This window comes from Ranitomeya imitator, chromosome 1, assembly GCF_032444005.1.
Source record: "Ranitomeya imitator isolate aRanImi1 chromosome 1, aRanImi1.pri, whole genome shotgun sequence".
In the NCBI taxonomy this organism is placed as follows: domain Eukaryota; kingdom Metazoa; phylum Chordata; class Amphibia; order Anura; family Dendrobatidae; genus Ranitomeya; species Ranitomeya imitator.
Genome location: NC_091282.1, coordinates 853,955,200 through 853,982,471, shown reverse-complemented (window position 1 = coordinate 853,982,471; position 27,272 = coordinate 853,955,200). Strand labels below are relative to the sequence as shown.

At 40.4% G+C, this 27,272-nt stretch overlaps 1 protein-coding gene and 1 long non-coding RNA gene across 2 annotated transcripts; both read left to right on the top strand.

The window, feature by feature from the left end:
* The first annotated feature begins 1,796 nt into the window (after positions 1-1,796).
* LOC138658166 (uncharacterized) lies at positions 1,797-2,788 on the top strand. The gene is made up of 3 exons (XR_011317372.1): positions 1,797-1,933; positions 2,220-2,366; positions 2,645-2,788. It is a non-coding gene; the product is annotated as an uncharacterized lncRNA (long non-coding RNA).
* Positions 2,789-5,028: 2,240 nt separating this feature from the next.
* LOC138648819 (mucin-2-like) lies at positions 5,029-27,269 on the top strand. The gene is made up of 41 exons (XM_069738797.1): positions 5,029-5,065; positions 5,232-5,378; positions 5,659-5,805; positions 6,096-6,242; positions 6,523-6,669; positions 6,952-7,101; positions 7,557-7,703; positions 7,979-8,125; positions 13,123-13,269; positions 13,552-13,701; positions 14,019-14,099; positions 14,786-14,932; positions 15,212-15,358; positions 15,703-15,783; positions 15,876-16,025; positions 16,324-16,464; positions 16,688-16,828; positions 18,278-18,424; positions 18,723-18,869; positions 19,156-19,302; positions 20,241-20,387; positions 20,495-20,575; positions 20,668-20,790; positions 21,072-21,218; positions 21,326-21,406; positions 21,499-21,621; positions 22,230-22,376; positions 22,484-22,564; positions 22,657-22,779; positions 23,067-23,213; positions 23,498-23,644; positions 23,752-23,832; positions 23,925-24,047; positions 24,882-25,028; positions 25,136-25,216; positions 25,309-25,431; positions 26,040-26,186; positions 26,294-26,374; positions 26,467-26,589; positions 26,876-27,022; positions 27,130-27,269. Exons 1-41 carry the CDS (start codon positions 5,029-5,031, stop codon positions 27,267-27,269), a joined length of 5,235 nt encoding a protein of 1,744 aa, XP_069594898.1.
* The last annotated feature ends 3 nt before the right edge of the window (positions 27,270-27,272 follow it).

The following is a 27,272-nucleotide window of genomic DNA, read 5'->3' as shown; positions in this document are numbered from 1 at the left end:
ATTCAGATTTTCATATTATTTTCATTTTTGTAATATACGGTAATAAATATCTGAAAAAAATCATGGGATATTGATAGATCTGTTTTTTTTACTTGGATTCCTTATTTGGTCATTGTAATGGAAAGATATCCATGATGTTATTAGAATATGGCTCAGATTTCTTCATTGCCATTTTGCTACTGCTGACATAATAATCATAATTAATAAATTAGAATACACTTTTGTAGACAATGTTATTACAATTATAACATATCTCTTCTCTTAGCTGCAGCTCCAACGACAGGATCCACACTGAGTCTATCAGTCAGCAGTACAGGACCAGTCCAGACAGTGAGCCAGTCTTCTACCACTGCCAATGTGCCCGCCTCTACAGTATCTCCTACAGATGCCACTTCAGCACTATCTACTACAGGTATGCCACCTTTACGAGCAATTCAGATTTTCACATTATTTTCATTTTTCTAATGAAACTAATATCTGAAAACCATCATGGGATATTGATGGATCTGTTATTTTTACTTGAATTTCTTATTTAGTCATTGTAATAGAATGTTATCCATGATGTTATTAGAATATGGCTCAGATTTCTTCATTGCTATTTTACTACTACTGACATAATAATCATAATTAATAAGCTAGAATACACTTTTGTAGACAATGTTATTATACTTACAACATTTCTCTTCTCTTGGCCGCAGCTCCAACAACAGGATCTACAGTGAGTCCAACAGTCAGCAGTACAGGACCAGTCCAGACAGTGAGCCAGTCTTCTACCACTACCAATGTGCCCACCTCTACAGTATCTCCTACAGATGCCTTAACAAAACTCTCTACCACAGGTGTGCCACCTTTACCAGCAACTCACATTTACTTTTTTTTTTTTTCAAAACACCAATCTGTTATCTAATCAGGGTGGAGTTCTTGATGTATCTCATATTTTAACTAGACTTCTGTAAATAATCGCTATAGAAGAAAATTGCCACTGGCTAAGATTTGCTCCTTACCACCTTACTGCTGCTACGTAATGAGCATTACTACTAAGCTAGAATAAACGCCAGATCCTATTTTATAACATTGCCAAAGACTTTCCTAATGTCACATCTTCTGTGACATTATACAGCGACAGTGTATTTCCTCTGTTGCCAAGATCACATTGTTTAATTCCTATGTTCTCTCCTCAGCTGAGGCTCCGATTGTTCCAGTAACTAATGCGCCTGTGCAGCAGCCCAATGGACCCAACACAACAGCAGCATCAACTACAGGTGGGCTACCAAATTCTCTCATATATTCCTCATCTGTAACTATGATCGGACCTTGGTGAGTAACATCATTTTATGTTTTATATTATCAACAAAAGTGAGTCCAACAGTCAGTAGTACAGGACCAGTCCAGACAGTGAGTCAGTCTTCCAGCACTACCAATGTGCCCACCTCTACAGTATCTCCTACAGATGCTACTTCAGCACTATCTACCACAGGTATGCTATTATTATTATTATTATGATACTTTTATGAACGATCCAGATTTTCAAATCACCTTTATTTTTTTATTTTTTTACCCAAACATCCATCTAAAAACTATCATGGAGGAGATGCTGAAGAATCTGTTATTTTTGCTAGGTTTCCCTAGTCATTGCAATGTAAAATTGTCAACGATTTAAACATATTATGGCTCCGAATTTTTTATTACCATCTTACTACTGCTGACATAACATTCATTACTGATAAGCTAGAATACACCGTTTCCTATGTAGGTGCAATTAATATACTTATATCTCTTCTCTTAGCTACAGCTCCAACACCAGGATCCACAGTGAGTCCAACAGTCAGTAGTAGAGGACCAGTGGAGAGAGTGAGCCAGTCTTCTACCACTACCAATGTGCCAGCCTCTACAGTATCTCCTACAGATGCCACTTCAGCACCATCTACCACAGGTATGCCACCTTTACGAGCAATTCAGTTTTTCACATTATTTTCATTTTTTTAATTAAATAAATATCTGGAAACCATCATGAGATATTGATGTATCTGTTATTTTTACTAGGATTACTTATTTAGTTATGGTAATTGAAAGTTATCCATGATGCTAATAGAACATGGCTCAGATTTCTTCATTATCAGCTTACTAATGCTGACATAATAATCATAAATAATTAGCTAGAATACACTTTTTCCTATATGGACAATGTTATTTTTCTTATAACATATCTCTTCTCTTAGCTTCAGCTAAAACAACAGGATCCACAGTGAGACCAACAGTCAGTAGTACAGGACCAGTCCAGACAGTGAGCCAGTCTTCTACCACTACCAATGTGCCCGCCTCTACAGTATCTCCTACAGATGCCACTTCAGCACTATCTACCACAGGTATGCCACCTTTACGAGCAATTCAGATTTTCACATTATTTTCATTTTTTTATTAAATATCTGAAAACCATCATGGGATATTGATGGATCTGTTATTTTTACTTGCATTTATGATTTAGTCATTGTAATGGAAAGTTATCCATGATGTTATTAGAACATGGCTCAGATTTCTTCATTGCCATTTTACTACTGCTGACATAATAATCATAATAATTAATAAGATAGAATACAATTTTGTAGACAATGTTATAACACTTATAATATATCTCTTCTCTTAGCTGCAGCTCCAACAACAGGATCCACAGTGAGTCCAACAGTCAGTAGTACAGAACCAGTCCAGACAGTGAGCCAGTCTTCTACCACTACCAATGTGCCCACCTCTACAGTATCTCCTACAGATGCCACTTCAGCACTATCTACCACAGGTGTGCCACCTTTATGAGCAGCTCAAATTTGCTTTTGTTTTGTTTTTTTTCAAAACACCTATCTGTTATCTAATCAGGGAGGAGATCTTGATGTATCTCATATTTTACCAAGACTTCCGTAAATAATCATTATAGAAGAAAATTGCCACTGGCTCAGATTTCCTCCTTACCACCTTACTGCTGCTACATAATAATCATTACTACTAAGCTGGAATAAACACCAGATCCTATTTTATAACATTGCCAAAGACTTTCCTAATGTCACATCTTGTATGACATTGTACAGAGACAGTGTATTTCCTCTGTTGCCAAGATCCTTTTGTTTAATTCCTATGTTCTTTCCTCAGTTGAGGCTCCGATTGTTCCAGTAACTAATGCGCCTGTGCAGCAGCCCAATGGACCCAACACAACAGCAGCATCAACTACAGGTGGGCTACCAAATTCTCTCATATATTCCTCATCTGTAACTATGATTGGTCCTTAGTGAATAACATCATTTCATGTTTTATGTTATCACCAGAAGTGAGTCCAACAGTCAGTAGTACTGGACCAGTCCAGACAGTGAGCCAGTCTTCTACCACTACCAATGTGCCCACCTCTACAGTATCTGCTACAGATGTCACTTCAGCATTATCTACCACAGGTATGCTACTTTTATGAACAACACAGATTTTCAAATCACTTTTAGTTTTTTTTTTTTACCCAAACATTTATCTAAAAACCATAATGGAGGAGATGCTGATGAATCTGTTATTTTTGCTAGGTTTCCCTAGTCATTGCAATGTAAAATTGTCCACAACTTAAACATATCATGGCTCCGAATTTTTCATTACCACCTTACTACTGCTGACATAACATTCATTACTGATAAGCTAGAATACACCGTTTCCTATGTAGGTGCAATTAATATACTTATATCTCTTCTCTTAGCTGCAGCTCCAACACCAGGATCCACAGAGAGTCCAACAGTCAGTAGTACAGGACCAGTCCAGACAGTGAGCCAGTCTTCTACCACTACCAATGTGCCCACCTCTACAGTATCTCCTACAGATGCCACTTCAGCACCATCTACCACAGGTGTGCCACCTTTAAGAGCAATTCAGATTTTCATATTATTTTCATTTTTTTAATATACGGTAATAAATATCTGAAAAAAATCATGGGATATTGATAGATCTGTTTTTTTTTACTTGGATTCCTTATTTGGTCATTGGAATGGAAAGATATCCATGATGTTATTAGAACAGATTTCTTCTTTGCCATTTTGCTACTGCTGACATAATAATCATAATTAATAAGTTAGAATACACTTTTGTAGACAATGTTATTACAATTATAACATATCTCTTCTCTTAGCTGAAGCTCCAACAACAGGATCCACACTGAATCCAACACTCAGTAGTACAGGACCAGTCCAGACAGTGAGCCAGTCTTCTACCACTACCAATGTGCCCACCTCTACAGTATCTCCTACAGATGCCACTTCAGCACCATCCACCACAGGTATGCCACCTTTACCAGCAACTCACATTTGCTTTTGTTTGTTTTTTTTCAAAACACCTATCTGTTATCTAATCAGGGAGGAGATCTTGACGTATCTCATATTTTACCAAGACTTCCATAAGTAATCATTCTAGAAGAAAATTGCCACTGGCTCAGATTTCCTCCTTACCACCTTACTGCTGCTACGTAATAATCATTACTACTAAGCTGGAATACGCACCAGATCCTATTTTATAACATTGCCAAAGACTTTCCTAATGTCCTAATTTCCTAATATTACATTATGCAGAGACAATGTATTTCTTCTGTTGCCGAGATCCCTTTGTTTAATTCCTATGTTCTTTCCTCAGTTGAGGCTCCGATTGTTCCAGTAACTAATGCGCCAGTGCAGCAGCCCAATGGACCCAACACAACAGCAGCATCAACTACAGGTGGGCTACCAAATTCTCTCATATATTCCTCATCTGTAACTATGATTGGTCCTTAGTGAATAACATCATTTCATGTTTTATGTTATCACCAGAAGTGAGTCCAACAGTCAGTAGTATAGGACCAGTCCAGACAGTGAGCCAGTCTTCTACCACTACCAATGTGCCCACCTCTACAGTATCTCCTACAAATGCCACTTCAGCACTATCTACCACAGGTATGCTACTTTTATGAACAATTCAGATTTTCAAATCACTTTTATTTTTCATTTATTTTTTTACCTAAACATCTATCTAAAAACTATCATGGAGGAAATGCTTAAGAATCTGTTATTTTTGCTAGGTTTCCCTAGTCATTGCAATGTAAAATTGTCCACAATGTAAACATATTATGGCTCCGAATTTTTCATTACCACCTTACTACTGCTGACATAACATTCATACTGATAAGCTAGAATACACCGTTTCCTATGTAGGTACAATTAATATACTTATATCTCTTCTCTTAGCTACAGCTCCAACACCAGGATCCACAGAGGGTCCAACAGTCAGTAGTACAGGACCAGTCCAGACAGTGAGCCAGTCTTCTACCACTACCAATGTGCCCGCCTCTACAGTATCTCCTACAGATGCCACTTCAGCACTATCTACCACAGGTATGCCACCTTTACGAGCAATTCAGATCTTCACAATATTTTCATTTTTATAATTAAATAAATGTCTGAAAACCATCATGGGATATTGATGGATCTGTTATTTTTACTTAAATTTCTTATTTAGTCATTGTAATGGAAAGTTATCCAAGATGTTATTAGAACATGGCTCAGATTTCTTCATTGCCATTTTACTACTGCTGACATGATAATCATAATTAATAAGCTAGAATACACTTTTGTAGACAATGTTATTATACTTATAACATATCTCTTCTCTTAGCTGCAGCTCCAACAACAGGATCCACAGAGAGTCCAACAGTCAGCAGTACAGGGCCAGTCCAGACAGTGAGCCAGTCTTCTACCACTACCAATGTGCCCACCTCTACAGTATCTCCTACAGATGCCACTTCACAACCATCTACCACAGGTATGCCACCTTTACGAGCAATTCAGATTTTCACATTATTTTCAGTTTTTTTAAATTAAATAAATATCTGGAAACCATCATGGGATATTGATGGATATGTTATTTTTTTACTAGAATTACTTATTTAGTCATTGTAATGGAAAGTTATCCATGATGCTAATAGAACATGGCTCAGATTTCTTCATTATCAGCTTACTAATGCTGACATAATAATCATAAATAATTAGCTAGAATACACTTTTTCCTATATAGACAATGGTATTATTTTTATAACATTTCTCTTCTCTTAGCTTCAACTAAAACAACAGGAGCCACAGTGAGACCAACAGTCAGTAGTACAGGACCAGTCCAGACAGTGAGCCAGTCTTCTACCACTACCAATGTGCCCGCCTCCACAATATCTCCTACAGATGCCACTTCAGCACTATCTACCACAGGTATTCTACCTTTATGAGCAATTCAGATTTTCACATTATTTTAATTTTTTTAATGAAATAAATATCAGAAAACCATCATGGGATATTGATGGATCTGTTATTTTTACTTGAATTTCTTATTTGGTCATTGTAATGGAAAGTTATCCAAGATGTTATTAGAACATGGCTCAGATTTCTTCATTGCCATTTTACTACTGCTGACATAATAATCATAATTAATAAGCTAGAATACACTTTTGTAGACAATGTTATTACACTTATAATATATCTCTTCTCTTAGCTGCAGCTCCAACACCAGGATCCACAGTGAGACCAACAGTCAGTAGTACAGGACCAGTCCAGACAGTGAGCCAGTCTTCTACCACTACCAATGTGTTCGCCTCTACAGTGTCTCCCAGAGATGCCAATTCAAAACCATCTACCACAGGTGTGCCACCTTTATGAGCATCTCAAATTTTCATATTAATATTACATTTATTTTTTCTGAATAAACACATTTTTGGAGATGTTGAGTGATATTGAGTGTTATTTTTAATAAGCTTCTCTATTTAGTTTTTGTAATGAAAATTTGTTCCTCATGTTAATAGAATATGGCTCAGATTTCTTCATTACCATCTTACTACTGCTGACATAATAATCATTACTTATAATCTAGAATACAGATTTGCCTATATAAGTACCATTATTATACTTGAATCTCTTCTCTTAGCTGCAGCTCCATCAACAGGATCCACAGTGAGTCCAACAGTCAGTAGTAGTACAGGACCAGTCCAGACAGTGAGCCAGTCTTCTACCACTACCAATGTGCCCACCTCTACAGTATCTCCTACAGGTGTCACTTCAGCACCATCTACCACAGGTATGCTACCTTTACAAGCAAATCAGTTTTTCACATTATTTTCATTTTGTTAATTAAATAAATATCTGGAAACCATCATGAGATATTGACAGATCTGTTATTTTTTACTAGGATTACTTATTTAGTCATTGTAATGGAAAGTTATTCATGATGCTAATAGAACATGGCTCAGATTTCTTCATTATCAGCTTACTAATGCTGACATAATAATCATAAATAATTAGCATACACTTTTTCCTATATAGACAATGTTATTCTTATTCTCATCCACCTCTCGTGTCTCCCCTATTCCTCATAGTTTGGTATCTGTTTTGAACTGTGATCTCTGTTATGCTGTAATGTCTATTGTCTGCACAAGTCCCCTCTATAAGTTGTAAAGCGCTGCGGAATATGTTGGCGCTATATAAATAAAAATTATTATTATTATAATTATTATAACATATCTCTTCTCTTAGCTTCAGCTAAAACAACAGGATCCACAGAGAGTCCAACAGTCAGTAGTACAGGACCAGTCCAGACAGTGAGCCAGTCTTCTACCACTACCAATGTGCCCACCTCTACAGTATCTCCTACAGATGCCACTTCAAAACCATCTACCACAGGTAGGCCACCTTTACGAGCAATTCAGATTTTCACATTATTTTAATTTTTTTTTAATGGAAAACATTATGGGATATTGACAGATCTGTTATTTTTATTAGGATTCCTTATTTAGTCAATGTAATGGAAAGTTATCCATGATGTTATTAGAATATGGCTCAGATTTCTTCATTGCCAGCTTACTGCTGTTGACATAATAATCAGAATTAATAAGCTAGAATACACTTTTTCCTGTATAGACAATGTTATTATTCTTATAACATATCTCTTCTCTTAGCTGCAGCTCCAGCAACAGGATCCACAGTTAGTCCAACAGTCAGTAGTACAGGACCAGTGCAGACAGTGAGCCAGTCTTCTACCACTGCCAATGTGCCCACCTTCACAGTATCTCCTACAGATGCCACTTCACAACCATCTACCACAGGTATGCCACCTTTCCAAGCAATTCACATTTACTTTTGTGCAAAACACCTATCTGGATTTCATCATTGATGAGATCTTGACGGATCTCATATTTTTAGTAGGCTTCCCTAATTAATCATCATAGTAGACTATTGCCCCTGGCTCAGATTCCCTCATTACTGCCTTACTGCTTACTACCAAGCTAGAATACACATTGCCCTATATAGACGCTGTATTCTTTGGGATGGTTGGCAAGTTTCAAACAATTTCTCATAGTAACTAAGGAAAGTAAGAAATCTGTGATTCTTTCCAAAGTGGACTGATGGTTTCCGCAACTCTGCACTTCCTGCACGTCCTTCTGAATTGTGTAGGTTACTTTCATAACTATGTGAGGCATATAGTTCACCATTAGCTGTCCTTTTATCCTTTGCATCTCCCAACCCTGTTCTCTAGTCCATTATACAGGTTTTCTTTATATTCTATGGTCTATAAAATGACAATCGCTTTTAAATGGCTGTTCTGTTTCCTTTGGATTAAATCTCATATCTAAGAATTTGAGGTTTAACTGGATGGGCTTAGGTCTCGTCTAACCTTCTATATATACAGTAACTATGCACCTATCACAGAGGTGGAATAAAATATAGTTCCAGGAAAATTACCTCATTTTGTTGCTTTTACATAAAAGGAAAAGGCAACGAAAAGTAACTGCACTGTTTACGTAGCTTTAGGTCACATATCCAGGAGTATGTTGAATTCCCAGGAATTTCCAAAATTATTGAGAATGACAGGATGGGCTGGAGCCACATCAAAGGAAGACAAGTGACCTGCCCAGTACTAGTACTGCGCAGGTCGCGAAGAGGTTTAATATACTTATATTATATCTCTTCTCTTAGCTGCAGCTCAAACAACAGGATCCACAGTGAGTCCAACAGTTAGTAGTACAGGACCAGTCCAGACAGTGATCCAGTCTTCTACCACTACCAATATGGCCACCTCTACAGTCAGAGGCATAGCTAGGGTTTTGGTCCAGGGGGGGCGAAGCTTCTGAGTTGGCGCCTAACCAGGTAACCTTGATTACAGCTGGGTGATGCGCCCTAATAGTGGAGGAGAACCTCAGCAGATGACCGCGCTGTTACTGAAGATAATCTCTATGTAACAACCAACATGGATATTACTGCCATATGGTCAGTGGTAGATACTATCCCTACAGAGCATATAAGAGATCACAGCACAGTTATAGATAATGACTTACCATTGATGTTCTTTGTGATGGAATCGTCATTTTTCCCGTCTTTTCCATCTGGCCCAGACCGACATGACAACTTCTTCCAGCTACAACTCGTCTGCAGAGAAAGCAGCAAAGACACGTTTCACTTCTCACATTCCAGCCATCATCATCTATTCCCAACCTGCACAAACCCCTCATCCTGCTGGTACCCCAATACTGAGCCCCTGCTGCCGTATGTGTCCCTATTACTATACCTGATACCCCAATACTGAGCCGCTGCTGGCGTATGTGTCCCTATTACTGCACGTGATACCCCAATACTGAGCCGCTGCTGCCGTATGTGTTCCTATTACTGCACCTGATACCCCAATACTGAGCCGCTGCTGCCGTATGTGATCCTATTACTGCACCTGATACCCCAATACTGAGCCTCTGCTGCCATATGTGTCCATATTACTGCACCTGATATCCCAATACTGAGCCTCTGCTGCCGTATGTGTCCCTATTACTGCACCTGATACCCCGATACTGAGCCGCTGCTGCCGTATGTGTCCTTATTACTGCACGTGATACCCCAATACTGAGCCGCTGCTGCCATATGTGTCCCTTTTACTGCACCTGATATCCCGATACTGAGCCGCTGCTGCCGTACGTGCCCCTACTACTGCACCTGATATCCCAATACTGAGCCGCTGCTGCCGTATGTGTCCCTATTACTGCACCTGATACCCCAATACTGAGCCGCTGCTGCTGTATGTGTCCCTATTAGTGCACCTGATACCCCAATACTGAGTCGCTGCTGCCGTATGTGTCCCTATTACTGCACCTGATATCCCAATACTGAGCCACTGCTGCCGTATGTGTCCCTATTACTACCCGATAGCCCAATACTGAGCTGCTGCTGCTGTATGTGTCCCTATTACTGCACCTGATACCCCAATACTGAGCCGCTGCTGCCATATGTGTCCCTATTACTGCACCTGATATCCCAATACTGAGCCGCTGCTGCCGTATGTGTCCCTATTACTGCCCCTGATACCCCAATACTGAGCTGCTGCTGCCGTATGTGACCCTATTACTGCCCCTGATACCCCAATACTGAGCCTCTGCTGCCATATGTGTCCTTATTACTGCACCTAATACCCCAATACTGAGCCGCTGCTGCCGTATGTGTCCCTATTACTGCACCTAACACCCCAATACTGAGCCGCTGCTGCCGTATGTGTCGCAATTACTGCACCTGATACCCCAATACTGAGCCGCTGCTGCCATATGTGTCCCTATTACTCCACCTGATACCCCGATACTGAGCCGCTGCTGCCGTATGTGACCCTATTACTGCACCTGATACCCCAATACTGAGCCGCTGCTGCCTTATGTGTTCCTATTACTGCACGTACTCTGTGGTTCTCTGAACCATCTAAATTCTAAAGCACACCTCTATAATATAGTAATGCCGGGTGCAAGTGCCCTAGAAAACAGAGCCCACATTTTGCCCCCTAGAAAGTAATAATGCCCTCTGTGTGCCCCTTTGATAGTCACAGTAACCTGAGTTCCCCTATTACAATAAGTGCCCACTTTACATTTAATAATATCCCGAGTCTCCTCCCTTTACAGCTCCCCTATACACAGTATAATGCCTCCTAACTGTATAGTACCACCCACACAGTATACTGACCCCTTAGTAGCCTTCAAACTGTTTGATGGCTCCCCCACTGTATGATGGCCCCATAGATAACTGCCATATAGTATAATGTGCCAGATAGTCCTCAATATAGCACAAGGCAGCACCCCTATAGGCAGACCCTGTAGTTTAAAGCAGCACCCCCCATAGGCAGACCCTGTAGTATAAGGCAGCACCCCCCCATAGGCATATCCTGTAGAATAAGGCAGCACCCCCCATAGGCAGATCCTGTAGAATAAGGCAGCACTCCCCCCTTATAGGCAGATCCTGTATATAAGGCAGCACTCCCCCATAGGCAGATCCTGTAGAATAAGGCAGCACTCCCCCTATAGGCAGATCCTGTATATAAGGCAGCACTCCCCCCATAGGCAGATCCTGTATATAAGGCAGCACTCCCCCATAGGCAGATCCTGTAGAATAAGGCAGCACTCCCCCTATAGGCAGATCCTGTATATAAGGCAGCACTCCCCCCATAGGCAGATCCTGTAAAAAAAGGCATCACCCCCCCATAGGCAGATCCTGTAGAATAAGGCAGCACTCCCCTCTATAGGCAGATCCTGTATATAAGGCAGCACTCCCCCCCATAGGCAGATCCTGTAGAATAAGGCAGCACTCCCCCTATAGGCAGATCCTGTATATAAGGCAGCACACCCCCCTATAGGCAGATCCTGTAGAATAAGGCAGCACTCCCCCCCTATAGGTAGATCCTGTAGAATAAGGCAGCACTCCCCCTATAGACAGATCCCGCATATAAGGCAGCACTCCCCCCATAAGCAGATCCTGTAGAATAAGGCAGCACTCCCCCTATAGGCAGATCCTGTATATAAGGCAGCACTCCCCCCCATAGGCAGATACTATAGAATAAGGCAGCACTCCCCCCATAGGCAGATACTATAGAATAAGGCAGCACTCCCCCCCATAGGCAGATCCTGTAGAATATGGCAGCACTCCCCCCATAGGCAGATCCTGTAGAATAAGGCAGCACTCCCTCCTATAGGCAGATCCTGTATATAAGGCAGCACTCCCCCCATAGCCAGATACTATAGAATAAGGCAGCACTCCCCCATATGCAGATTCTGTAGAAAAAGGCAGCACTCCCCCCCTACAGGCAGATCCTGTAGAATAAGGCAGCACTCCCCCCTATAGGCAGATCCTGTATATAAGGCAGCACCCCCCATAGGCAGATCCTGTATATAAGGCAGCACTCACCCTCTATAGGCAGATCCTGTATTCCTGTATATAAGGTAGCACTCCCTCCCCTAAAGCAGATCCTGTATATAAGGCAGCACTACCTCCCCTATAGGCTGATCCTGTATATAAGGCAGCACTCCCCCCTATAGGCAGATACTGTAGAATAAGGCAGCACTCCCTCCCCTACAGGCAGATACTGTAGAATAAGGCAGCCCCCATAAAAACACAGTAAATAAATACTCACCTCTCTAACTCCTTGTTCCAGCGGTGCTTCCTGCTTCTGCTCATGATCATCTGACAGCGGGCGCTGGGCGGTGACGTCATCGTGCCCGCTGTCAGACCAGTGTGGAGGATGATGGGGGAAGAAGCGCAGTGCTCCCTCCCTCATCACTTCGGTGAGCTGTATCGGCTAGATGCCGATACAGCTCACCATGCGATGACGGGCGGGGGGCCCACTGCTGGCACCGGGCCCCCCCTGCCTGCTCAGGGTCTCCGTAGCGGCAGAGCAGGGAGATCGATTCTCCTTCTCTGCCGCAGAATGCAACTGCATCAGTGCGCTGTGCGCGCCGATGCTGTTACGGTAGCGTAGCTCCCGGTGGGCCCCCTCAGAGCGTGGAGCCCAGGGCGATGGCCCCCCCGATAGCTACGCTACTGTCTACAGTATCTCCTACAGATGCCACTTCAGCACTATCTACCACAGGTATGCCACCTTTATGAGCAATTCAGATTTTCACTATATTTTCATTTTTTTAATTAAATAAATATCTGAAAACCATCAAGGGATATTGATGGATGTTGTTTTTACTTGGATTTCTTATTTAGTCATTGTAATGGAAAGTTATCCAAGATGTTATTAGAATATGGCTCAGATTTTGTAGACAATGTTATTATACTTATAACATATCTCTTCTCTTAGCTGAAGCTCCAACAACAGGATCCACAGTGACTCCAACAGTCAGTAGTACAGGACCAGTGGAGACAGTGAGCCAGTCTTCTACCACTACCAATGTGCCCACCTCTACAGTATCTCCCAGAGATGCCAATTCAAAGCCATCTACCACAGGTATTCTACCTTTATGAGCATCTCAAATTTTCATATTAATATTACATTTATTTTTTCTGAATAAACACATTTTTGGAGATGTTGAGTGATATTGAGTGTTATTTTTAATAAGCTTCTCTATTTAGTTTTTGTAATGCAAATTTGTTCCTCATATTAATAGAATATGGCTCAGATTTCTTCATTACCATCTTACTACTGCTGACATAATAATCATTACTTATAATCTAGAATACAGATTTGCCTATATAAGTCCCATTATTATACTTGTATCTATTCTCTTAGCTGCAGCTCCATCAACAGGATCCACAGTGAGTCCAACAGTCAGTAGTAGTACAGGACCAGTCCAGACAGTGAGCCAGTCTTCTACCACTACCAATGTGCCCATCTCTACAGCATCTCCTATAGATGTCACTTCAAAACCATCTACCACAGGTGTGCCACCTTTATGAGCAGCTCAAATTTGCTTTTGTTTTTCTTTTTTTGCAAACCACCTATCTATTATCTAATCAGGGAGGAGATCTTACTCGGCTTTCTGAAATAATCATTATAGAAGAGAATTGCCCCTGATTCAGATTTCCTCATTACCACCTTACTGCTGCTACGTAATAATCATTACTATTAAGCTAGAATACACACCAGATCCTACTTTAAATCATTGCCAAAGATTAACCCCTGTGACATTATACAGTGACAGTGTATTTCCTCTGTTGCCAAGATCCCATCATCTAATTCCTATGTTCTCTCCTCAGCTGAGGCTCCGATTGTTCCGGTAACTAATGCGCCTGTGCAGCAGCCCAATGGACCCAACACAACAGCAGCATCAACTACAGGTGGGCTACCAAATTCTCTCATATATTCCTCATCTGTAACTATGATCGGACCTTGGTGAGTAACATCATTTCATGTTTTATGTTATCAACAAAAGTGAGTCCAATAGTCAGTAGTACAAGACCAGTCCAGACAATGAGCCAGTCTTCTACCACTACCAATGTGCCCACCTCTACAGTATCTCCTACAGATGCCACTTCAAAACCATCTACCACTGGTATACTACTTTTATGAGTAATTCACATTTTTACATCACTTTTCAGTTTTTTTTTTTTTTTAATTAAATATACCTCTGGACAGTGGCGTAGTTTGAAACTCATGGGCTCCAATGGGGCCCCCAAATATTTTAAATCTTTAACAGCAATAGTCTTTTTCTATAGGCGAAAGGGAATTTTAGGGCCCCTAGGCTCCAGGGCCTGGGTGCGATTGCAACCCCTGCACCTGTTTTAGTTACACCCCTGCCTCTGGAAACCATCAGGGAAAAGGTAGTGATAGATTTGTTATTTTTATTAGGTTTCCTTATTTAGTTGTGAAATTAAAATTTACCCCTGCTGTTAATAGAACATGGCTCAGATTTCTTCATTATCAGCTTACTACTGCTGACATAATAATTATTACTATTAATCTAAAATACAAATATCCCTATATAGGTACAATTAATATTATTATAACATATCTCTTCTCTTAGCTGCAGCTCCATCAACAGGATCCACAGAGAGTCCAACAGTCAGTAGTACAGGACCAGTGGAGACAGTGAGCCAGTCTTCTACCACTACCAATGTGCCCACCTCTACAGTATCTCCTACAGATGCCTCTTCAAAACCATCTACCACAGGTATTCTACCTTTATGAGCAACTCAAATTTTCATATTAATATTACATTCATTTTTTCTGAATAAACACATATCTGGAGATGTTGACTGATCTGTTATTTTTAATAAGCTTCTCTATTTAGATTTTGTAATGTAAATTTGTCCCTGATGCTAATAGAATGTGGCTCAGATTTCTTAATGTTAATACCTTTCTACTGCTGACATAATAATCATTACTTATAATCTAGAATACAGATTTGCCTATAAAAGTCCCATTATTATACTTGTATCTCTTCTCTTAGCTGCAGCTCTATCAACAGGATCCACAGTGAGGCCAACAGTCAGTAGTACAGGACCAGTCCAGACAGTGAGCCCGTCTTCTACCACTACCAATGTGTCCACCTCTACAGTATCTCCTAAAGATGTCACTTCACAACCATCTACCACAGGTGTGCCACCTTTACCAGCAACTCACATTTGCTTTTGTTTTTTTCTTGCAAAACACCTATCTGTTATCTAATCAGGGAGGAGATCTTGACGGATGTCATATTCTTACTAGACTTCCCTAAATAATCATTAGAGAAGAAAATTGCCCCTGACTTGATTTCCTCATTACCACCTTACTGCTGCTATGTAATAATCATTGCTACTAAGGTAAAAGGCACATGAGATCCTATTTTATAACATTGCCAAAGACTTTCCTAATGTGATAACTCCAGGGACATTATACAGTGACAGTGTATTTCCTGTGTTGCCAAGACCCCATTGTTTAATTCCTATGTTCTTTCCTCAGCTGAGGCTCCGATTGTTCCAGTAACTAATGCGCCTGTGCAGCAGCCCAATGGACCCAACACAACAACAGCACCAACTACAGGTGGGCTACCAAATTCTCTCATATATTCCTCATCTGTAACTATGATCGGAACTTGGTGAGTAACATAATTTCATGTTTTATGTTCTCAACAGAAGCTGCAGCTCCAACACCAGGATCCACAGAGAGTCCAACAGTCAGTAGTACAGGACCAGTCCAGACAGTGAGCCAGTCTTCTACCACTACCAATGTGCCCACCTCTACAGTATCTACTACAGATGTCACTTCAGCACTATCTACCACAGGTATGGTACTTTTATGAGTAATTCACATTTTTATATCACTTTCTGTTTTTTCTTTTTAAATTAAATATACCTCTGGAAAGTATCAAGGAGGAGGCAGTGACGGATCTGTTATTTTTACTTGGTTTCCTTATTGAGTTGTAATAAAAATTTACCCCTGCTGTTAATAGAACATGGCTCAGACTTCTTCATTATCAGCTTACTACTGCTGACATATTAATCATTACTATTAATCTAAAATACACATTTTCCTATATATGTACAATTATTATACTTATAACATCTTTTTTTTTACCTGCAGCTCCATCACCAGGATCCACAGTGCGTCCAACAGTCAGTAGTACAGGACCAGTCCAGACAGTGAGCCAGTCTCCTACCACTACCAATGTGCCCATCTCTACAGTATCTCCAAATGGTGCCACTTCAAATCCATCTACCACAAGTATGCTATCTCTGAAGCAACTTAGATTTTTTATTACCTTTAAATGTTTTGTAAAACATCACTGTTGAAACCATTAAAGACGAGATGCTGTCGGATCTGATTATACTTCCCTAATTAGTCATTGTAATGGAAAATTGCTCCTGCTGTTTAAAGAATATGGCTACTATTTGTTCATTACCACCTTATTAGTATTTATAACACATTCCATTTGTTTTAACTGCAGCTCCATTAACAGGATCCACAGTGAGTCCAACAGTCAGTAGTACAGGACCAGTCCAGACAGTGAGCCAGTCTTCTACTACTACCAATGTGCCCACCTCTACAGTATCTCCTACAGATGCCACTTCAAAACCATCTACAACAGGTATTCTACCTTTATGAGAAACTCAAATTTTAATATTAACCCCTCACTGACTTTGGACGTAATAGTACGTCTGATGTCAGTGTCCCCTGCTTTGATGTTTGCTCCGACGATGAGCCCACCTCAAAGCCAGGACATGTCCACTGTTTTCAACAGCGGACATGTGCCCACAATAGCGATCCACCCGTGGCTAATAAATAGTTAAATGCTGGTGTCAATCTCTGACAGTGGCACTTAAGAAGCGCTTATGGCCATTCGGCCGGAAATGCGCTCACCGGTGACCTGCATCACATGATCGTGGATCACCGGTGTGTCGGCATGACAAACAGAGGTCTCCTTGAGACCTCTATGGTTGCTGATGCCGGATTGCTGAGAGCGCCACCCTGTGACCGGTGCTCATAGCTGGTCTGCAATTCAGCTACATAGAGGCGATCACAGCTGATCAAGTTGTGGCAGCTTCTAGCCTCCCATGAAGGCTATTGAATCATGCCAAAAGAAAGAAAAAAAGTTTAAAAAAATCTGAAAAAACCCCATAGAAGTTCAAATCACCCCTCTTTCGCCCCATTCAAAATAAAACAATAAAAATTAAATCAAACAGACATATTTGGTATTGCCATGTTCTGAATTGCCCATTCCATCAATAAAAAAAGGATTAACCTGATCTCTAAATGGCGTAGTGAAAAAAAATCAAAACGCCAGAATTACGTTTTTTTGGTCGCCGCGACATTGCATTAAAATGCAATAACGGGCGCTCAAAAGATTGTACCTGCACAAAAATGGTATAATTAAAAACGGCAGCTCGGCACGCAAAAAATAAGTCCTGACCCAACCAGAGGTCACTAAAAATGGAGACACTACGAGTCTCGGAATACGATGCTTTTTTTTTTTAGCAAGCTTTGGAATTTTTTTTCACCACTTAGATAAAAAAGAACCTAGACAAGTGTGGTGTCTATGAATTCGTAATGACCTGGACAATCATAATTGCAGGTCAGTTTTAGCATGTAGGGAACCTAGCAAAAAAGCCAAGCAAAAACAAGTGTGGGATTGCATTTTTTTATTTCACCGTACTTGGAATTTTTTCCTGTTTTCTATTACACGACATGGTAAAACCAATGATATATTTCAAAAGTACAACTTGTCCCTCAAAAAATAAGCCCTCAAATGGCCAAATAAAAAGTTATGGCTCTGGAAAGAAAGGGAGCGAAAAACGAAAATGCAAAACTGAAAAAAGCTACGGTCATGAAGGGGTTACATTGATTTATTATTAATAAGTTTCTCAATTTAGTTTTTGTAATGTAAATTTGTCCCTGATGTTAATAGAATATGGGTCAGATTTCTTCATTACTACCTTACTACTGCTGAGTCTGGCATAATAATCATTGTTTATAATCTAGAATACACATTTTCCTATATACCTATGTACTGTTAATATACTTGTATCTGTTCTCTTAGCTGCAGCTCCATCAACCGGACTCACAGTGAGTCCAACAGTCAGTAGTACAGGACCAGTGGAGACAGTGAGCCAGTCTTCTACCACTACCAATGTGTCCGCCTCTACAGTATCTACTACAGATGCCACTTCAAAACCATCTACTACAGGTGTGCAAACTTTATGAGCAACTCAAATTTTCATATTAATGTTATATTTCTTTTTTCCGCATAAACACATATCTGGAAAACATCAGTGATGAGATGTTGAATGATCTGTTCTTTTTTAATAAGCTTCTAACTTTAGTTTTTGTAAGGTAAATTTGTCCCTGATACTTAGAGAATGTGTCCCAGATTTCTTCACTACCACCTTACTACTGCAGACATAATAATCATTGCTTGTAATCTAAAATACACATTTGCCAATACAGGTACTGTTAATATACTTGGATGATATCTCTTTTCTTAGCTGCAGCTCCATTAACGGGAGCCACAGTGAGTCCAACAGTCGGTAGTACAGGACCAGTCCAGACAGTGAGCCAGTCTTCTACCACTACCAATGTGTCCGCTTCTACAGTATCTCCTACAGATGTCACTTCAAAACCATCTACCACAGGTGTGCTACCTTTATGAGTAATTTATATTTTCCCATGACTTTTGTTTTTATATATTACATAAATACCGTATATCTGAAACTATCAGGGAGGTAGCGGTGACAGACCTGTTATTTTTACTAGGTTTACTTAATTAGACGTTGTAATGAAAAATTGCCCCTGTTGTTAATAGAATATGGCTCAGATTTCTCCATTACCAGCTTACTACTACTGACATAATTAATAATAATCTAAAATACACCTTGTCCTATATAGACAATGTTAATATTCTTATATCTCTTCTCTTAGCCGCAGCCCCATCAACAGGAAATGAAGTGAGTCCATCAGTCAGTAGTAGAGGACCAGTCCAGACAGTGAGCCAGTCTTTTACCACTACCAATGTGCCCGCCTCTACAGTATCTCCTACAGATGCCACTTCAAAACCATCTACCACAGGTATTACAAAAGACTTTCTTAATGTCATAACCCTTGTGACATACATAGAAAGTGTATTTCCTCTGTTGCCAAGATCCCATTGTTTAACTCCTATGTTCTTTCGTCAGCTGAGGCTTTATAAGTAATTTACATTTTCCGATGACTTTTGTTTTTATATATTACATAAATATATCTGAAACCATCAGGGAGGTATCGGTGACAGACCTGTTATTTTTACTAGGTTTACTTAATTACATGTTGTAATGAAAAATTGCCCCTGTTGTTAATAGAATATGGCTCAGATTTCTCCATTACCAGCTTACTACTGCTGACATAATAATTATTAATAATCTAAAATACACCTTCTTCTATATAGACAATGTTAATGTAATGAAACCTCCACCAGGGAGAGCTGGTGAGGGAAGAGAGGTTAAACATTAAGCGAAGTAACACAGAGCTCAGGCACAGGTGTCACAGGTAATGAGAGAAGTCGGACAAGCCAAAGTCATGCACAAAGATATCAGCACTGTACACAGGGGCAGTCAGGAGAATAATCAGAGACATGCAAGGAATCAGAGCCTACCGGGAATGTGGTAACCAAATCGTGAGACGTAAGACAAAGTCGGGGCACAAGCAAAGTCAGAACCAGGAAGGTAACGTTGTATCAGAAACAGAAAACCAGAGCCGAAGTCCAGGGAACAAATCAAGTCATACACGGGTATGGGCAGACAGAGACACCAGGATCACCAAGATCAGGATACAGGTCAGGGGCTCAAGCTGGGAAGCAAGAACTATCACTAACAGTGGTAAGCAGGCTGTGAGGGACTGAAATAGCCCAGCTAGCTCAAGAACGAGGCTGATGAGATTAACCCCCGCATGACCAGTCTCAAAAGAGGAAAAATGAAAATAAACTCCGGACTGGACCATGACATTTAATATTCTTATATCTCTTCTCTTAGCCGCAGCCCCATCAACAGGAAATGTAGTGAGTCCATCAGTCAGTAGTAGAGGACCAGTCCAGACAGTGAGCCAGTCTTCTACCACTACCTATGTGCCCACCTCTACAGTATCTTCTACAGATGCCACTTCAAAACCATCTAGCACAGGTATTACAAAAGACTTTCCTAATGTCATAACCCTTGTGACATACATAGAAAGTGTATTTCCTCTGTTGCCAAGATCCCATTGTTTAATTCCTATGTTCTTTCCTCAGCTGAGGCTCCGATTGTTCCAGTAACTAATGCGCCTGTGCAGCAGCCCAATGGACCCAACACAACAGCAGCATCAACCACAGGTGGGCTACCAAATTGTCTCATATATTCCTCATCTGTGACTATGATTGGACCTTGGTGAGTAACATAATTTCATGTTTTATGTTATCAACAGAAGTGAGTCCAACAGTCAGTAGTACAAGACCAGTCCAGACAGTGAGCCAGTCTTCCACCACTACCAATGTGCCAGCCTCTACTGTATCTTCTACAGATGCTACTTCAAAACCATCTACCACAAGTATGCCACCTTTATGAGTAAATTACATTTTCCGATGACTTTTGTTTTTATATTTTACATAAATATATCTGAAACTATCAGGGAAGTAGCAGTGACAGACCTGTTATTTTTACTAGGTTTACTTAATTACATGTTGTAATGAAAAATTGCCCCTGTTGTTAATACAATATGGCTCAGATTTCTCCATTACCAGCTTACTACTACTGACATAATTAATAATAATCTAAAATACACCTTCTCCTATATAGACAATGTTAATATTCTTATATCTCTTCTCTTAGCCGCAGCCCCATCAACAGGAAATGAAGTGAGTCCATCAGTCAGTAGTAGAGGACCAGTCCAGACAGTGAGCCAGTCTTCTACCACTACCAATGTGCCCACCTCTACAGTATCTTCTACAGATGTCACTTCAAAAAAATCTACCACAGGTATTATAAAAGACTTTCCTAATGTCATAACCCTTGTGACATACATTGAAAGTGTATTTCCTCTGTTGCCAAGATCCCATTGTTTAACTCCTATGTTCATTCGTCAGCTGAGGCTCCGATTGTTCCAGTAACTAATGCGCCTGTGCAGCAGCCCAATGGACCCAACACAACAGCAGCATCAACTACAGGTGGGCCACCAAATTCTCTCATATATTCCTCATCTGTGACTATGATCGGACCTTGGTGAGTAACATAATTTCATGTTTTATGTTATCAACAGAAGTGAGTCCAACAGTCAGTAGTACAAGACCAGTCCAGACAGTGAGCCAGTCTTCCACCACTACCAATGTGCCAGCCTCTACTGTATCTTCTACAGATGCTACTTCAAAACCATCTACCACAGGTATGCCACCTTTATAAGTAAATTACATTTTCCGATGACTTTTGTTTTTATATATTACATAAATATATCTGAAACCATCAGGGAGGTATCGGTGACAGACCTGTTATTTTTACTAGGTTTACTTAATTACATGTTGTAATGAAAAATTGCCCCTGTTGTTAATAGAATATGGCTCAGATTTCTCCATTACCAGCTTACTACTACTGACATAATAATTATTAATAATCTAAAATACACCTTCTTCTATATAGACAATGTTAATGTAATGAAACCTCCACCAGGGAGAGCTGGTGAGGGAAGAGAGGTTAAACATTAAGCGAAGTAACACAGAGCTCAGGCACAGGTGTCACAGGTAATGAGAGAAGTCGGACAAGCCAAAGTCATACACAAAGATATCAGCACTGTACACAGGGGCAGTCAGGAGAATAATCAGGGACATGCAAGGAATCAGAGCCTACCGGGAATGTGGTAACCAAATCGTGAGACGTAAGACAAAGTCAGGGCACAAGCAAAGTCAGAACCCGCATGACCAGTCTCAAAGGAGGAAAAATGAAAATAAACTCCGGACTGGACCATGACATTTAATATTCTTATATCTCTTCTCTTAGCCGCAGCCCCATCAACAGGAAATGTAGTGAGTACATCAGTCAGTAGTAGAGGACCAGTCCAGACAGTGAGCCAGTCTTCTACCACTACCAATGTGCCCACCTCTACAGTATCTTCTACAGATGTCACTTCAAAACCATCTACCACAGGTATTACAAAAGACTTTCTTAATGTCATAACCCTTGTGACATACATAGAAAGTATATTTCCTCTGTTGCCAAGATCCTATTGTTTAACTCCTATGTTCTTTCGTCAGCTGAGGCTCCGATTGTTCCAGTAACTAATGCGCCTGTGCAGCAGCCCAACGGACCCAACACAACAGCAGCATCAACTACAGGTGGGCTACCAAATTCTCTCATATATTCCTCATCTGTGACTATGATTGGACCTTGGTGATTAACATAATTTCATGTTTTATGTTATCAACAGAAGTGAGTCCAACAGTCACTAGTACAAAACCAGTCCAGACAGTGAGCCAGTCTTCCACTTCTACCAATGTGCCAGCATCTACTGTATCTTCTACAGATGCCACTTCAAAACCATCTACCACAGGTATGCCACCTTTATGAGTAATTTACATTTTCCGATGACTTTTGTTTTTGTATATTACATAAATATATCTGAAACTATCAGGGAGGTAGCGGTGACAGACCTGTTATTTTTACTAGGTTTACTTAATTAGATGTTGTAATGAAAAATTGTCCCTGTTGTTAATAGAATATGGCTCAGATTTCTCCATTACCAGCTTACTACTGCTGAAATAATAATAATTAATAATAATCTAAAATACACCTTCTCCTATATAGACAATGTTAATATTCTTATATCTCTTCTCTCAGCTGCAGCCTCATCAACAGGATATGTAGTGAGTCCATCAGTCAGTAGTACAGGACCAGTCCAGACAGTGAGCCAGTCTTCTACCACTACCAATGTGCCCGCCTCTACTGTATCTTCTACAGATGCCACTTCAAAACAATCTACAACAGGTGTGCTTCCTTAATGAATAATTTACATTTTCGCATGACTTTTGTTTTTACATATATGTCACATAAATATATCTGAAACTATCATGGAGGTAGCGGTGACAGACCTGTTATTTTACTAGGTTTACTTAATTAGATGTTGTAATGAAAAATTGTCCCTGTTGTTAATAGAATATGGCTCAGATTTCTCCATTACCAGCTTACTACTACTGACATAATTAATAATAATCTAAAATACACCTTCTCCTATATAGACAATGTTAATATTCTTATATCTCTTCTCTTAGCCGCAGCCCCATCAACAGGAAATGAAGTGAGTCCATCAGTCAGTAGTAGAGGACCAGTCCAGACAGTGAGCCAGTCTTCTACCACTACCGATGTGCCCACCTCTACAGTATCTTCTACAGATGTCACTTCAAAAAAATCTACCACAGGTATTATAAAAGACTTTCCTAATGTCATAACCCTTGTGACATACATTGAAAGTGCATTTCCTCTGTTGCCAAGATCCCATTGTTTAACTCCTATGTTCATTCGTCAGCTGAGGCTCCGATTGTTCCAGTAACTAATGCGCCTGTGCAGCAGCCCAATGGACCCAACACAACAGCAGCATCAACTACAGGTGGGCCACCAAATTCTCTCATATATTCCTCATCTGTGACTATGATCGGACCTTGGTGAGTAACATAATTTCATGTTTTATGTTATCAACAGAAGTGAGTCCAACAGTCAGTAGTACAAGACCAGTCCAGACAGTGAGCCAGTCTTCCAGCACTACCAATGTGCCAGCCTCTACTGTATCTTCTACAGATGCTACTTCAAAACCATCTACCACAGGTATGCCACCTTTATAAGTAAATTACATTTTCCGATGACTTTTGATTTTATATATTACATAAATATATCTGAAACCATCAGGGAGGTATCGGTGACAGACCTGTTATTTTTACTAGGTTTACTTAATTACATGTTGTAATGAAAAATTGCCCCTGTTGTTAATAGAATATGGCTCAGATTTCTCCATTACCAGCTTACTACTACTGGCATAATAATTATTAATAATCTAAAATACACCTTCTTCTATATAGACAATGTTAATGTAATGAAACCTCCACCAGGGAGAGCTGGTGAGGGAAGAGAGGTTAAACATTAAGCGAAGTAACACAGAGCTCAGGCACAGGTGTCACAGGTAATGAGAGAAGTCGGACAAGCCAAAGTCATACACAAAGACATCAGCACTGTACACAGGGGCAGTCAGGAGAATAATCAGGGACATGCAAGGAATCAGAGCCTACCGGGAATGTGGTAACCAAATCGTGAGACGTAAGACAAAGTCGGGGCACAAGCAAAGTCAGAACCAGGAAGGTAACGTTGTATCAGAAACAGAAAACCAGAGCCGAAGTCCAGGGAACAAATCAAGTCATACACGGGTATGGGCAGACAGAGACACCAGGATCACCAAGATCAGGATACAGGTCAGGGGCTCAAGCTGGGAAGCAAGAACTATCTCTAACAGTGGTAAGCAGGCTGTGAGGGACTGAAATAGCCCAGCTAGCTCAAGAACGAGGCTGATGAGATTAACCCCCGCATGACCAGTCTCAAAAGAGGAAAAATGAAAATGAACTCCGGACTGGACCATGACATTTAATATTCTTATATCTCTTCTCTTAGCCGCAGCCCCATCAACAGGAAATGTAGTGAGTCCATCAGTCAGTAGTAGAGGATCAGTCCAGACAGTGAGCCAGTCTTCTACCACTACCAATGTGCCCACCTCTACAGTATCGTCTACAGATGCCACTTCAAAACCATCTACCACAGGTATTACAAAAGACTTTCCTAATGTCATAACCCTTGTGACATACATAGAAAGTGTATTTCCTCTGTTGCCAAGATCCCATTGTTTAATTCCTATGTTCTTTCCTCAGCTGAGGCTCCGATTGTTCCAGTAACTAATGCGCCTGTGCAGCAGCCCAATGGACCCAACACAACAGCAGCATCAACCACAGGTGGGCTACCAAATTGTCTCATATATTCCTCATCTGTGACTATGATTAGACCTTGGTGAGTAACATAATTTCATGTTTTATGTTATCAACAGAAGTGAGTCCAACAGTCAGTAGTACAAGACCAGTCCAGACAGTGAGCCAGTCTTCCACCACTACCAATGTGCCCACCTCTACAGTATCTCCTACAGATGCTACTTCAAAACCATCTACCACAGGTATGCCACCTTTATGAGTAATTTACATTTTCCGATGACTTTTGTTTTTATATATTACATAAATATATCTGAATCTATCAGGGAAGTAGCAGTGACAGACCTGTTATTTTTACTAGGTTTACTTAATTACATGTTGTAATGAAAAATTGCCCCTGTTGTTAATACAATATGGCTCAGATTTCTCCATTACCAGCTTACTACTACTGACATAAGAATTATTAATAATCTAAAATACACCTTCTTCTATATAGACAATGTTAATGTAATGAAACCTCCACCAGGGAGAGCTGGTGAGGGAAGAGAGGTTAAACATTAAGCGAAGTAACACAGAGCTCAGGCATAGGTGTCACAGGTAATGAGAGAAGTCGGACAAGCCAAAGTCATACACAAAGATATCAGCACTGTACACAGGGGCAGTCAGGAGAATAATCAGGGACATGCAAGGAATCAGAGCCTACCGGGAATGTGGTAACCAAATCGTGAGACGTAAGACAAAGTCAGGGCACAAGCAAAGTCAGAACCCGCATGACCAGTCTCAAAGGAGGAAAAATGAAAATAAACTCCGGACTGGACCATGACATTTAATATTCTTATATCTCTTCTCTTAGCCGCAGCCCCATCAACAGGAAATGTAGTGAGTCCATCAGTCAGTAGTAGAGGACCAGTCCAGACAGTGAGCCAGTCTTCTACCACTACCAATGTGCTCGCCTCTACAGTATCTTCTACAGATGCCATTTCAAAACCATCTACCACAGGTATTACAAAAGACTTTCTTAATGTCATAACCCTTGTGACATACATAGAAAGTGTATTTGCTCTGTTGCCAAGATTCTATTGTTTAACTCCTATGTTCTTTCGTCAGCTGAGGCTCCGATTGTTCCAGTAACTAATGCGCCTGTGCAGCAGCCCAATGGACCCAACACAACAGCAGCATCAACTACAGGTGGGCTACCAAATTCTCTCATATATTCCTCATCTGTGACTATGATCGGACCTTGGTGAGTAACATAATTTCATGTTTTATGTTATCAACAGAAGTGAGTCCAACAGTCACTAGTACAAAACCAGTCCAGACAGTGAGCCAGTCTTCCACTTCTACCAATGTGCCAGCCTCTACTGTATCTTCTACAGATGCCACTTCAAAACCATCTACCACAGGTATGCCACCTTTATGAGTAATTTACATTTTCCGATGACTTTTGTTTTTGTATATTACATAAATATATCTGAAACTATCAGAGAGGTAGCGGTGATGGACCTGTTATTTTACTAGGTTTACTTAATTAGATGTTGTAATGAAAAATTGCCCCTGTTGTTAATAGAATATGGCACAGATTTCTCCATTACCAGCTTAGTACCGCTGACATAATAATAATTATTAATAATCTAAAATACTCCTTCTCCTATATAGACAATGCCAATATTCTTATATCTCTTCTCTTAGCCACAGCCCTATCAACAGGAAATGTAGTGAGTCCATCAGTCAGTAGTAGAGGACCAGTCCAGACAGTGAGCCAGTCTTCTACCACTACCAATGTGTTCGCCTCTACAGTATCTTCTACAGATGCCACTTCAAAACCATCTACCACAGGTATTAAAAAAGACTTTCCTAATGTCATAACCCTTGTGACATACATCGAAAGTGTATTTCCTCTGTTGCCAAGATCCCATTGTTTAACTCCTATGTTCTTTCCTCAGTTGAGGCTCCAATTGTTCCAGTAACTAATGCGCCTGTGCAGCAGCCCAATGGACCCAACACAACAGCAGCATCAACTACAGGTGGGATACCAAATTCTCTCATATATTCCTCATCTGTGACTATGATCGGACTTTGGTGAATA

Coding starts and splice junctions, on each gene's coding strand:
- LOC138648819 (XM_069738797.1), top strand. CDS start 5,029: ATGGAGGAAATGCTTAAGAATCTGTTATTTTTGCTAG. Junction 13,702..14,018: donor TTCAAAACCATCTACCACAG/GTGTGCCACCTT, acceptor TTCTCTCCTCAG/CTGAGGCTCCGATTGTTCCG. Junction 18,425..18,722: donor TTCAAAACCATCTACTACAG/GTGTGCAAACTT, acceptor CTCTTTTCTTAG/CTGCAGCTCCATTAACGGGA.